The 14,472-nt window shown below is 40.7% G+C and overlaps 2 protein-coding genes across 4 annotated transcripts in view; one reads left to right on the plus strand and one right to left on the minus strand.

Annotated features, from left to right (window-relative positions):
• On the plus strand, positions 1–931 carry LOC138912269 (uncharacterized). Of its 3 annotated transcripts, XR_011417787.1 has the most exons (4): positions 40–149; positions 198–545; positions 606–750; positions 811–931. XR_011417787.1 is itself a non-coding variant. In XM_070212376.1 (3 exons), exons 1-3 carry the CDS (start codon positions 104–106, stop codon positions 662–664), a joined length of 450 nt encoding a protein of 149 aa, XP_070068477.1. In that variant the 5' UTR covers positions 1–103; the 3' UTR covers positions 665–931. The 3 variants fall into 3 exon arrangements, 2 of the variants coding, with proteins under 2 accessions (XP_070068477.1, XP_070068476.1); XM_070212376.1 differs by having other exon boundaries at positions 1–149; positions 201–545; positions 606–931; XM_070212375.1 differs by having other exon boundaries at positions 606–931.
• The window catches only part of dnr1 (defense repressor 1), a 27,393-nt gene continuing 13,850 nt past the window's right edge, over positions 930–14,472 (minus strand). The window contains exons 2-4 of the mRNA XM_017152504.3: positions 4,082–5,064; positions 2,608–3,273; positions 930–2,122 (exon numbers count right to left, since the gene is read on the minus strand). Of these exons, the coding sequence (XP_017007993.2) occupies positions 1,858–2,122; positions 2,608–3,273; positions 4,082–5,064 (1,914 nt within the window). The 3' untranslated portion in view covers positions 930–1,857. The remainder of the gene's footprint in view (positions 2,123–2,607; positions 3,274–4,081; positions 5,065–14,472) is intronic.

Here is a 14,472-nt window from a genome sequence, read left to right on the forward strand (position 1 = left end):
CATATGCTCAGTTGGGAATTTTTTTTCAAAACGTAAATTCCCCAGCAGTTCAAGCAAGCGTTATACTTCAATCTGAAAAATCCGAAATTAATACATCACTAAAATGAACTCAATAGCAATTTTTATTATGATCTTTTATCTGTTCCTAGGTAAGTTTTCGGTTAAAAGTAAGAGTGGTTTTCATAATATACTTCCAGCAGTTAACGGAGCACCAGTATCGAAAGATCATCTAGAAGATTTTGCTCCTAATAATACTGTTGATATAAGGAAAGAAGATTTCCTGCCAAATGTTACACATCCAATTCTAGGTCGTCTTCATAAGATTCCGCAATATTTAAGACGTCTAAAGATTGATGTGGAAAACGAATTTATGCGGAAAATTGAACCAAAACTCTCGATTTGGCCACCTTTTTTCGAATTTTCAGTGGAACAGCCAAAAGCAAAAAGTGGTGTTGAGTCCAGTTCACAGAACCCTGTCGAGGAAGTCAAGCCAAATCCAAGTCTAGAAACTTTAAAGATACTGCGCATCCTTATCAAGCATGTTTGTAGGTGGATCCTACTAATTTCTTAGACTTTCTAGTAATCTTACATCTCTTTTCCGCCAGGGAAAGATGCCAAGGCGCTCATAAACAAGAAAATGAAAGGAAAAGACAATGAGGCTTAGATGATTTCAAATGATAGGAGCTTGATGACATTTTTCGATAAACAACTTTTATTTCGAATTCATTTTTGGACGACAATAGGTCAAAAGTAAGAGCAGAAAAGATTCTAGATTCAAAAATAATAGGAAAATGATAAGAGAATTCGTAGTAGAGTCCAGAAGAAAACGAAGAAAATCGAAACGAAATATTCCACTTAAAGCTTTCAACACAAGATGGCAATGAAAGAAGTTTTCACTTCCCAAATAATAAAAACAACGGATAACAGGGTACATTTAAGGTTTTTTCATTGGTTTTTTCTTTTACATGTATATATATATCTGTATATATAGTATAACATTGTTAACATTTATTATTGACTATGTAATATCCGCAGCAGAGATACTTTTCGTGTTTCGTGTTCTGTTTCCGTTTCTGTTTGTTTTGCAGGTACTTAGTACTACTTTGCTCCTTGGGTTTGCGATTATTGTACGCTTGTCCCATATACACACGCTAATATATATGCTTTATATTATATATGTATCCATATGAGAATTTGGGGGTTTCTTGGGTTAGGGTGGAATACTAAAGAGTTTAGGCGTTAATAAATACATCTCGAGTGTAGTTGGTAAAATTGCTAACGTTTAGTAAGTAACTTTGTTGTACATTCAAGGGCTATATCGTATAAGGTATCGCTGATCTATAACGATCGTAAATATATCTATGTGTATACAGTGTTGTATATGAATATGAAACAATCCGCAGTTATAGATTCTAGGCATAGGCTATGCAGTGAAGTCTTAGACGAGTTTAAATAGCACTTTCTCGAAGTCCGTACATCTATAAATAGTAAATATATCGTGTATATGGCTAGGATCTATAGTTAGAGTTAGAGTTACAGTTACAGTTAAAGTTTCAGTTGCTTATGTCGGTAAAATACTTGAGTAAAGATAGAGCTAAGATTGTTGACAGACTGACTACTCCGTGTTTTTTCTTTGAATCCATTTCAAACCCATACTCGCGGGTCACAAATTCCCCCTTGCATGTTGCATTTGCATGTTGCACGTTTCCTAGTTGGTTGTTCTTTTTTGTTTTCTTTAACTTTGTTTTGTTCCCCATTTGGTTGTGGTCATAGAAGATTAGTGGATCATTTTGGTTCTCAGACAATCGGCACGCACACCCATTCCATCAGCCGGAACAGCAGCGAGCACAACCAATTCTAGGCGGCCGTCGTGACCTTTGGCTGTCCGCCAGGTCCTGTGGCTCCTGCTCCTGCTCCTGCTGCCGCCTCCTGGGCTGTGGGTTGTGCCACTGAGATCTCGTCCAGCTGATGCTGCAGCTGCTCCTCCACGGGGCCATCGCAGATGCTGCTGCCGCTGGTGGTTGTGGCGACGCTGCCGGTTTGGCTGGTGCGCAGCTCCGGCGGCAGATAGATTTTGACCACGCTGGTTATCTTCACCCGGCAGTTGGGGCAGTTGCTGCATCTGCAAGTAAGAAGATGGTAAAAGTCAATAAGGGTACAAAAATCAGAGGCAACGAAGAAAAGAGAAAATCGCCTTTAAAATAAGAAAAGCAAAACAATTTTTCATTAAAATTTAAAAATCAAATGTTTCCATTTTGTGAGAGCGAACGTTCTTGAAATCAATTCAAAAGTGCTTTAAATTGAGATTTAAGTAGTCTTGATTTTAAATTTCTCGTAAAGATATTCTTTATTTACTTTAATGGACAGAAAACCAATCGGGATTTAATATTCTCATTTTAAAAAGGTGTCATCTTACTTATTCGAGAAAAAAAGTTCTTGAAATGAAGACGCAAGTGCTTTAAAATTGAGATAAAAGTAGTCTTGATTTTGTTTTTGAGAAGGAAGTAGTCTTGAATTTATGAATTTGAGTATTTATTGATCTTGGTTAACTTTTCAGATTATAAGATCGATTCTAATTTTAGTAATTGCTTTGTAAGGACAACTCACCTTGCAGCGCACTGCGCACAGGCGATGACGTGACAGCACGGATTGAACACTGTGTTGATGGCGCGGTCCATGCAGATCTTGCACTGCATGGCCTCCGAGATGCGCGTATCCACGCAACGCTCAATCGCCGCCTCACGCGCCTCCTTCTCGCGAATGGCCAAATCTATCTTGCCGGCCATGGAGCCGCCGGCACCAGTCGCGAGTGCCATCGCCATTCCGCTGACCCCGGCCACGGCATCCATGGGATCGCCGCCGGCTCCGGCAACGGCGCCCAATCCTCCAGCGGCAGCAGAGCATCCGTCGGCCGAGCCCTCGGCCATCAGATCGCCGCCCCGCTCGTGGAGCGTCCGCCTCGCCTGGTCGTGAACCTCGCGACAGGTGTGCTGGATATCGAAGACGTAGCGCTTGCCCAGCTCCGTGTTCTCCATGAACATCGAGGCAATGGTTCCCTTGAGATCCCGGGTGAACTGGTTGGTCACCACGCCGCGCACCTTGTCGCACACGTAGAAGGCGTGGCGCTCGGTTATGGAGCGGTAGAGTCCCGCCGCGATCGGCTGTTTGGGCAACTTGATCTCCAGCTCCTTCCGATCGTTGTGATCGTCCACGTATTCCAGCTTGAAAGTGCGACGCAGCGACTTGGCCGCAGCAATGGCGCCAAAGGGGATGCTAAATAATAAAGAAAAGAAATGGATTAGTTTTGAAATTAATCTATTAACAACGCTCTAAAACTCGAAGCTAATCAAACTCTAAAAATAAATTTTTATGTTTTGAAAACACTTTACAAACTGCCTAAAAGTATGCTGTGAAAAATAGAAAAGGTTTCTATACAATAGCCTTCAAAAGCGCTTTCAAACCTGTAATGATTCTTGTGGTAATTTTGAAATAATAATCGTGAGTTTCGAAAACACTTTTTCAAACGCACCTTTTTTAAATGATTTCTAACTTCTAAATAATAACTCTCGATAAAAAGTAACATCTTTATTATCCGATTGTAACTGTGTTTATTGTCATCTTTAAACCCATCATTAAGACTCATCATTAAGGTTTATAACGCAGAAAGTGGGTTCTATTAAAATCTCCAACTTTGACAGCAATTTTGCGCTCCCTAAACTTGAAGCCGAAATCATTTCGTAAAATGGCGATAAAAAGTCCATTTAATTATTCAGGTTAATGCACCACAACCTACTTATAAGAATGTTGTTTTCGTTTTGGGCAACTTTTGTCTTTATCTTGAAATTGTTTTTGAGGCTTCACCTTGACTTTTGTTTAATGAATTCATTTTGGTTCTTACGAAAAACAAATAAAGAATAAATTAAAAGCAATAATCCAGCATCGGGGTAAACAGAAAATAGTGTTAACAATTATGAAATTTTGTATGCCAAATATCCTAGCTAAAAATGCCCTATATCTTAACCACATTGATTAATGGAAATTCAGAGTTAGGTATGCGAATTCTTCAGAACCTAAAACTCACCTTTGTTTCTCACCCCCCCGGCAGACGGTGATGCCATGGGCGCCCACCGCGATATCGCAACGCGTGGCACTCTCATTGGTGGTCACTCCGCTGAACAGCTCCTCGCCGTATCCTTCGAGATTCTGTATGGACTCGAGCAGCCAGTACTTTGCCGACTTGGGGCTCATCTGCAGCTTGGCCAGCTTGCCGTGCTCCATGGCGATTTGGCGCAGGTAATCCGCCGGTGGCTCGCCCTCGGAACTCGGTTGAATCAGGTACTCCTCGTACATCCGCAGCGGATTGCTGGCCAATCGCTCGTCCAGGCCCGTTTGACTGCTGCTATTGCTCGGACTGCTGGAGCTGCTGTTCGAGTGGGTTTGCGAGCAGGCGGATGTGGAGGCGGATGCGGAGGCGGATGCGGATGGCGAGGGCTGGAGACTGCAACTGGTATTGGAGGTATTGGCCGTTGTTGTTGGCAGAGTGCAAATCTCGATGTGCTCCATGGACTTTTGCTTGGACAGGCGACGCTTCTTGAAGCTGAGGACATGCTCCTTCTCCTTGCGCTGCTGCTCCAGGCGATGCTGTTGCGCCTGCTGCTGTTGCTGCTGCTGCTGCTGGGCCAGCTCCCGCCTCATCCTCATGGGACATTCGGCCCTTAGGGACGCCTCATTGAAGCGCAATCCATCCGCCTGGCAGAGGAGCGCCGCCAACTTGGCCGCTCCACTCCAATCGGTAGCAGTTAGTCGACCCTCCAGCAGATCCCTTCTCGCCTGCATGTAAAACAGATTCCTCACACTCTCCTGGAGGATGTAGTGCACCGGCACCCAGAACTTGACCCGCAGGGCCAGCATTAACTGGATGCCACTGCCACTGCTTCCACTGTCGCCGGACAGCCGGTTGCGCAGGTTGATCCACTGGCGCGTCTGCGACTCCTTCTGGTTGGGCGTCCAGTGCTCCAGGCCGAAGTACTCCATTTCGCAAATGATGTTCAATGCACGACAGACCTGGAATGGAGGAGATGGCAGGGATTTAGTTTGGATTTCCTTGGGTTTTCAGAAAATATATGGAAATTTGCATTTCACAAATATAACCAGCGGTTAAAATACCTAATAAGTTACAATATTTTAAAAATTAACTACTTATTGGTTGTAGACTACTTTTAAATTTAAAAGTATACTTTAAATTTCATTTATCTTTCCTCAAATTACGAAACAATCTCCAGAGTTTTAAAATCACCAATAAAGGTGTGTAAAAGTATGTTACAATATTTAAAAAATGTCTTGAATTTTGTAATGAATTGTAGCCTACTTTTAGACACATTTAATAGTTGTTTTACAAATCTAGATATTTTTGTAAAAGCCCAGTTTAAAACTCTCGGTTAGATGGTATTCTTTTGTCTCCCAGCTGCGAATTAAAGTTTAATCTAAATGTTTTTCAATCTATTCTGGATCAGCGACTTATCAATTCAGCTTGACAGAGCCTGTCAGCGACATGCGGCCTGCGCCATCAGAGAAGGCGGCCAAAAGCATGTCCTGTGTGGCATGGCTATCTACCAACATTTTGCCATGACAGCGGCAACATCCGCAGCAGCAGTAGCAGCAACATCCGCAGCAGCAGCAGCAACAACTACTACTGCCACTGGCAAGCGGATGGATTGGGAAATGCGAGTGAAAAGCGAAGGAAAAGTGGGTGGCACTGGGTGTAGCGATGCTGTGGTTTTCAGAAATATTTGCTTATGCAACGAGCGTGTCATCATTTCAAACGGAACGAGTTCAAATGCTACCAGCAGCAGCAGCAGCAGCATCTCTTGGCAAAACAACATCCTTATGTGGTTCATAATGCTGCTGATGATGATGCTTGTCTGCTTGTCTGTCTGTCTGTCGGTTGGCTTTAACAAGGCAAACACCACACTTTCCCAGGCAATCCCCCAAAGGCAAGTTGCATTGGCTGCTGCGGCCAAAATGAATTTTCCAAACGTCAAAACAAAAAACAAGGCAAGCTTCGTATTTGTTTGAACGTTGAGCCTTCGGGGCCCACCTTTAAATACTCCCATTCCCCCACGGATATGTTTATACACATATATACCCCTGTAAACCTTCCCCTTCAGCAGCACTTTGCATAATGAGATATACGTATTTCCGAGTGTCTGGGCTGGCAAGGCAACAAGTTGTTCACGCATCAACGCCTTCGCACATTTTTTTCACCGTTTTCAATTAGGCGAAACCGCAAAGAACCCAGGCAAAAATGTAATAGATGACGGGCTGGGTGGTGTTTAAATTTTTGAGGGCAATTATTAGCCATTAAAGTGAAATTGGAGACAATTTGTTCTAGTTTCCGTTTCTGTTTCACATGGCTTAGGGTCTATTAATGGAAAATGATAACTAAGATGTTATTTTTATGTGTTGAACCAGGATTTAAATGGCTTTACATATTTTTGATTTTAAGGTGATTTACGCATTTTATTGCATGCTTTTAGGTGTTAATAATATTGCTTTGAAACCGCTGGAATAAATTTATTAAGATTTGATGTTAACTTTTTAGATCCTGATGATAGTTGACATATAAATAATACAATTTTTGTTTAATGTAATTTTTGCTTCAAAAAGTTTTCCATATTTCCCTGGAAAAATACCAATTAATGTGCCTACTCATTTATTTTCTGGTAAGGAAATAACCCAAAATTACATATTTCTGTATAAATTGCATACATTTCTGAAATTCCTGCAAAACCTCAGCCCAGGCCCACGCACTTTCACCTTGAACAAAGGACACCCAATTGAAACTGGAATCCCAAAACGAATCCACTCGAATGGCACGTTGGACTAATTAAGACAACAGATGCTGGCTGTTGCGGCAGTTGCGGTTTGCAGTTTTCGAACCGCTTCGAGTCGAACGCAATTAATTAATCAAGTACGCAGATCAATTTACATGCCACTCGAGTCCGAAGGGGGCGGCAGCGGCGATGGGGCGTGGCAGCTTAGTAACGGTTGTTAGACAGCCAACAGAGAATCTGATGTTCAGCTTTGGGGACGGAAGCTTTGGCCCTTCAAAGTCCCCAAAGATGGGGGATGGGATGTGGTATTGAAAGCGGGGTCTTGAGATGTGGAAATGTCGTGGGTTGCCGTTGACAGCCGAAGAGCGAATCTAATGAAGCCTCTCGAGAGCTTTTCCCAGCGTAATAGCTGAAATCTCATACTACGCATTTGCCGCCAGCGGAATGTTTAACAGAATTTAGGGAATCAACGAGCAGATGGAAATGGGAAATAAAATCGAATGAAATTAAATGGCAGATGGCGCATAAATCTGTCGTAACCCAATGCCATTTATGCTGAAATAATTACATGTCGCAATGAAGTAAACTCAAAACGTAGAAACGTATTTTGAAAATATTTAAACATTTCAGGGTCAACGAACGCATAAAGTTTCTAAACAAAAGTGCGCAATATATAAACAAATAAAATTTATAGGTATGCGACTTAAAAATATTTGATAATTTATGAAACAAGAAAGCTCATTGTTAAATGTGCTCTAACCCGTTTTTTGTTTATGCAAAATTATATTTTTATTAAGAAAACAAAGGGAAAATATCTATCTAAATATTTAAAAAAATAATTTTTCCCTACTTAAGAAACCAAATGTTCAGTTAAACGGTTTTTAGAGCTAATTAGGGGGTTTTCTGAAGCGAAATATCAACCAATCTGGACACTCAATGTTCTTGATAATTTTAAAACAATATTTCTAACCCGTTCTCCGCGCTCACCACAAACTTCAAATGCCAAGCTAAATAATTTAAGCATTTTATACCAATTAAGCAACACATTCATTCCAACAAGTTGTGCTCATAGAAATAATTCTCTAGACTTTTTTTCGATTTATTTCGGATTGGAGAGCAAAACGTGGCAACAGGCGGAACAAAAACAAAAAATACACGGCCGAGCATATGAACATTCATTCACCGCAGAAATAAAATAACAAAAATACAGAAAATCGTCGCTGGCGTCGCCGCTGTCAAGTGCAAAGTCCACTTTTGTGGATTTCGCTAAAATTAAATAAAACACGAAAGCGAATCGCCGCTGCCTGCTAAATGCGAAACGTGAACTTATTTTCAGCAACAGCAACAGCAACAATAGCAGGCAGCAACAAATAAGCCGGGAACTCAAGCTCCACTAAATCTGACATAACCGAAACTTTCGTAATTCCCGTACAATAATACAAAAAAAAACCGAATTAAATTCGCAAATCTCCACCCACTGACAAAATAATGACAAAAGTACCCTTCTCGACTATACCCCTTAATGCATTTCGTAATATCGCGAGCACAATATAATGTCTTATTTGCTGACCATCTTTGGGGTTTTACTATAGCTCGTAAAGTCGTTAAAGGAAAAAAACGAGTAAAATAACATCGACAATATTTGCACGTGCTGTTATTTTACTTTTATTACGATTCTTGTGATTTCTTTTTATTTTCAGCTTCAGAAATTTAACGGGAACATTTCATTGGGGCTATTTATAGGCTAATTTGTACTACATTTCTGGGGTAATTTCATTGAATTTATTTATTACTTGTAAGCTTGGGGTGTTTTATTAGAAATCGTAATAACTGTCAGTAATTTAATTTAATTTCTTATAAAAAAATAATATGGTATTTAAATGTAATTTTTGAATATTTTCTCATTAAAAAAAGTTGTTAAATTGTGTAATTGTAGTTTTTAACTCATTTTTTCTTTTATCATTTTTAAATTAGCACGTGTAAATTGAATCTACACCTGTTTTTTATACATCACCTTTGCTTAAGAGTCTTAAGAGCGAGCTTAAGGGAGAGCTCTCGGCAAAGGTAAACAAAGTGGAGCCGCGAAGAAAAGTGTAAATGGAGAGCCAAAAGAGACTGGGGTCTCTCTTCTTTCGGTACAGACAACAATTGTAAACGCGAGGGGGGAGGGCTCTTCGTGGGGGGGACTATGACTGGCTGGGGAGCAGAAAACCCGACTGCATTGGACTTTGGACCCGAGTCTTCGAAATGCCAATTGGACTTTGGACTGGCACTCGCCTAGTGAGTGTTGTTTTGTTGTCTTGTTGTTTTTTTTTTGTTTTCTGTTGCTGTGCTGTTGTGTGCTCTCCGCTGTTTATTATACAAAAGTATATGCATGTTTATATGTATGTATCAAAGATCGCTGTGTATTTTGTGTGTTTTGTATTTGCTCAGTTTAATGGCCAGCCGAAACCGAAACTGTAACTGTAATTGAAACTGAAGCTCATGACGTCAGTGGAGAGCCGACTTTTGTACTTTGAACCCGGAGCGGAGAGAGAAAGAAAGAGTGAAACAGAGAGAGTTGTTGATTAAAGGCGATAAAATGCAATTCGAGCGATTCGACACACGTGCAAAAAAGAGAAATGAGTGGGTGTCGGGTCAGAGAGTGAGAGAGAGAGCATGAGCAAAAGAGAGGGGGAGAGAGTGATCAAGGCTGATGCTGCCAACTCTCTTCCTCTAGTTAAACGAGATAAACAAAGGCAGATGGAAATCCAAGTCCATTGGCCATAAACGGTTAGAACTTGTTCGCATTTTTTGCGCTCTTTTTGCAGGTCATGTGCTTATCGAGTGATCACTGATCACCTCTCCCCCGCCCTCCCACCGCCCCCCATCTACTCTCCTGACAGATGAGTCTCAAGAGGGAAAAGAGGAGGAAAAGGGGGAGGCAACAGCTGCACCCCTATTTGCACTGAAAAAATTACACTGCTATTTTGAACGCACATTGTTGTCCCAATTTATTGACATCGTTTCTTTGCACTGGAAATTATCTTCGAAAAGCAAATATTTCTATTGAAACTTTTTTTTTCTGTAGAACTGTTTAATTTAACAATTTTAATATCCGTGACGGGTCGTGTTCACAAATAATATTGTAGAAAATAAAACATTTTTCAAAAAGTTTAACTTGCGATCCATTTTCTTTTCTTCATCAGCTTTTTCTCCGTGTTATTGGGAATTAAAATGCGCTGAAACAGGTTCGATGCAGGGAAATTGGCCATAAATTGCACTTAATTACCTATGCACCGAGACAGAGGGGGTGGGGGGATGCGAATCACGTGCTCGCCATGTGCGCCACCTTATAAGTCAGACCCGTCTTTATCAACCCTCCCCCCTTGTCGCGCCTTCCTTTAATTGCTGACGTGAGAACCGGCCGAATGGCAGAATTTATCTGACAAATGGCGAAAATGGAAATATACACTCGGTATACGGTGCACATGAAATATGGAAAGCGAAAAGCGACTGCAAGTGCAAATTAATTGAGGGAAAGTCTGGACCACCTGGCGCAGCAATTAGCGGAGGTTAAAGATCGAAATGTCAAGGTGCGACAGAAACGTTTAAGCCTCTGATGGAACCTGCTCATTTCTGATTCGTTTCTTAAAACACAATCGAATCAAAAGCTCGGTATATCCAATGAATTGCTCATCAAGCTACTCAAATATTAGTCAAATGGCTATAGTAGCTTACCAAGCAAATAATTGAATGATGATACACAAAACGAATCAAGTCATTTTAAAGTGAAAATAAAGAAATTAAACTTGTTGACCTTCGTTTATATCTTGTATTTTCTAAGATGCTCTTAAAGTGGTAATTTCATTTGTTATTATTTGGTTCGGATTTTAATATAACTTAAAACCCATATTAAATTAAAAATTAAATTTATTTGTTTGGTTTTTTCCTCTGCATGACCCATAAGTAATTTTCCATTAATCATCAAAAAGGTATTTAAAATCGAGTTTATATTATTCAACCAATAAACTCATGATCAGCAAATAGTAATTGGCTAAAAGAGGAAGACTGTATAGTAATGAGCAGTTCCAATGTGCAATACTGTTATCAGCGACAAAATGTCAATTTCCAATTAGAAATGCGGGCTATCAACAAGTGCGAAAAGTGTTTCAATTTCAACCTTCAGTTTCAACCTTCGGCATTGCAATCACAAAGTTGCGCCTCCCTATTGAATTTCCCTTTCAATATGGAAACCAAATGGAATAGGGAAGCGCCGCAGTTGTTACTAATCGGGTTTCTTTTTTTGTATTTTTGCATGCCCAATCTATATAATCTGGCCCCCTGGCATTTTGTTTTTCCCGTTCAATATAAATCCGATTGAAATGAAAATAAAACTCTTCTTCGTTCTTATTAGAATGTAAGCACGTGTGTGCCGTCTCTCTCGCTCTCGCACTCTCTCTATGCGGCAAAGACAGAGATAGCGAGCGATTGCATTTGATTTCTGCAGTGGTGCAGTGGCAGCGACGCCGGCAGAGGCAGCGACAGCGACCGACTGAACATTGGACTTTGATCGTTGGCCATAAATTTTATAGGAAAACCGAAACAAATGCTAGAAGAAACTAAAAGCTAAAAACAAGAAACAACAAAAATGCTGCATTCAAAGTGCACACTAAAAATGCAATAAGAACCAGAGGACAGCGAAATAAAAAGAGGAAGAAAAAAAAACAATTGCAGAGAACAGAGCCATTTCATAAGCACCATTAAAAAGCTAAACGAAATGGCGAAGAATTGGCATGTCCTCGGAGATTTATGGTCATGTTTTAGCCAATCCACACAGAGGAAAAGGCTATTAAAACGAACTATAATTTTTAGAACAATATAATACAAATATACCATAAGTATAAGACGGATATCCTTTAAGACTTGAGGCCTTAGAACATGAAAAAACCCCCATGATTTTTATTATTCCTCTTGCATCTGTTGTCCTTGCAGTGATCTCATATTCTCGCACTCCTTAAGTGAAAGCCTCCCCAGTTGTGGACATAATATTCGGAGACCGGGTGATAGCCAAGTTTATGGAGCCAGGGCCATAAAACTCTCATTCCTCGCAGCTCGTACTCCTTCTTGTTTTTAATATTTTTTGTTTGCCTTATTTTTTTTTTTGGGCAATTATATGGGTGGCCCCAATTCGCTGAGTGATCCAGTGTGGCTGTCTTCCTGCATTTTTAATGAAAATGTTATTTTGCGAGAGAGACGCCGGTCTTTTTCGACTGTTTTTAGCTGCTTTGGCTTTGGCCAGTTGTTGTACGTGACTCTTGGCACAGCACTCGGCCAAAAACGGTTGCGTCAACGGCTAAAAGCCAACGTCAATTGCAAACGACTGAGGCTGCTGCAGTCTTAAATAAAAATCATGCTGATGTTTGTGTACCATACAGAGAAAATCAGGGCAGCCAAATGAAAATATATGTGTCCTGTGCATATTTATGCAGAAATGTGTGTCCTGGCAGTTGCCATAATTTTTCTCGTCCTCCTCGCGTTTTTCTGCGCTTTTCAGTTGACTTTTTTTCGCTTTTCTTTTTTTTTCATACGCCTCTGTTGTTTTGGTTTCGTTAAGTATGCGTCATTTTCAGTGGCTGCCACTTTTTGCGTGCGTTGCGCGAAAATGCGGAAAAGCCGCAGGGCTCCCATGGTACAACAACTACCCTTACTTCCTCTTTTTTATTTTCCCTTCCACTTGGGAGTTGGCGATGCAGTGCAAACAAGTCCTTTACAACAACAACAGCGGGCCAAATAAGCATGCAAATGCATTACATTGTAGAGGACCAGCAGCTCCTGAAATTATGCGAGCGGGAAAAAGGAGGGGGGATTTTCCCAGTCGAGACCCTAATTAGCATGGCATTGCATTCCCAATTGCTGCGACGTGATGCCAGATTATTGTTGGCTTAACTTTGTGGCCAACATCTAAAGAGCTCTAAAATATTAGAACACTAAGTAATGAGTTTAAATTTCAAGGAGATTTTATAAAGTTTTCAAGTTATCTTTGGGGTTTGATAAATTTAATTTTAAGCCACAATAACTGAAAGTTTTTCCTCGCCAAAAAAGTTGGCTTAGAAAGCAGAGCTCTTTCCGTGATCATCACTCCCCTCATCAAGCACAAAAACATTCATTTGATTTTCATACCATCTCTTAGACTCGGAATCACATTTGCAACTTGATAAATTACATTTCGCCCAAATGAAATGTCTGCCGAAGGAGGTGGTGCAAACTTTTCTGGCCAACAAAGAAGGCAAAACTTGGGCAAAAGAATGTCAAGTGCACATACGAGGACCCAGAGATGGAAATGCTAAGGAATCCTAAGATGACGAAATGTTTGCCGGAGATGCATTCCACCGAAAATGGGGCGGGTATATATGGGCCCAAAGGTCAGGGTCTCGGGTCGACCGCAAAACTTGGACAATTGTCGAATGTTTAAGATGCCAAGCCGGGTAAAAGGCAAAAAAAAAAAGGGAGCATAATAATAAAAAGAAATTTCTTCCGCCTGGCGGATTTTCTGTGTGTATGTGTTGGAAGAGGATGCATAATAAGGCAACATTATGCGGCATGAAGTAGTGGTGGATGCAGGGATGGCACAGTTCCAAAATATAATAACAGAGATATCAGCAAATCGGTTTTCGGCTCTCGGGGCCTGCTAAAGTTTACACAAAGCGAAAGGACCTCCTGCTGCAGCTGCTTTGATGATTTATCCGCTGCTCCGCCCACATTCGACCAATACACGGCCCACCGCCCTCTTTTATAACCCTGGCTATGAACTTGTCTACCCATAAATCCACAAGGCAGGCTTACAAGTTCACCTCACTGCTCACCCACTTTTGGCCGCTCTCCAATGTATTTCAATTAAGTTATCAAATACCCCGACACACTCTCGCTCTCGCCCAGCTAGCCGGTTTGTATCTGTCAGTTACCAAAAAATGTATATTTCTCATATATATATATGATATGGCCGCTGCCTGTTGCCAGGTGCCAGTTTGGCTCTTGTCTGCCTCGTATTGATTTTCTTTTTTGCCAAAAGTCTTCGCATCCCACACCTCCCCGAGGCAATTCCATGTTTACACTTGAATTTGCCATGCAAATGGGTCCGCTGCCAAAGCACATAATAATATATCATTTCAAGTTCTCCGGTCACTTAAAAATTGTGTCCGCTGGCCAGTGTCCTGCGAGCCTGCCAGCCTGGCGTGCCTGGCGTGCCTAGGCTCATTTATTCTAATTGTAAATTGCATTCGACCTTGAGCCCTTTTCCACTTTCGCCTCGAGCATCGAGCGGTATCGGAAATCGCGCGTGACAAGCTTAGCCTAACCAAATACAATGAGGGTCCTGTCCCTCCTCAACCGCTGACTTCTGGTGCACGGATAGAAATCTTCAAAATCAAATGATTCTGAAATCAAAAATAATATTTCTTTGTTTTAATTTAATGTTCCTGATTAATAATCCTGATTCATCAAGAAAAACATTTAAATCTTTCATAATGTCACATTAATTTTATTTATATTTTAAAATATATTTTTTAGTTTGCTTAATAGGATTTAATTAAATCTCGAATAATGTCACACTTATTTAAAATTCTATTTTTTATTTTAGGTAATTAAATATACTTTTTCT

Source organism: Drosophila takahashii, chromosome 2R, assembly GCF_030179915.1.
Source record: "Drosophila takahashii strain IR98-3 E-12201 chromosome 2R, DtakHiC1v2, whole genome shotgun sequence".
Lineage (NCBI taxonomy): Eukaryota > Metazoa > Arthropoda > Insecta > Diptera > Drosophilidae > Drosophila > Drosophila takahashii.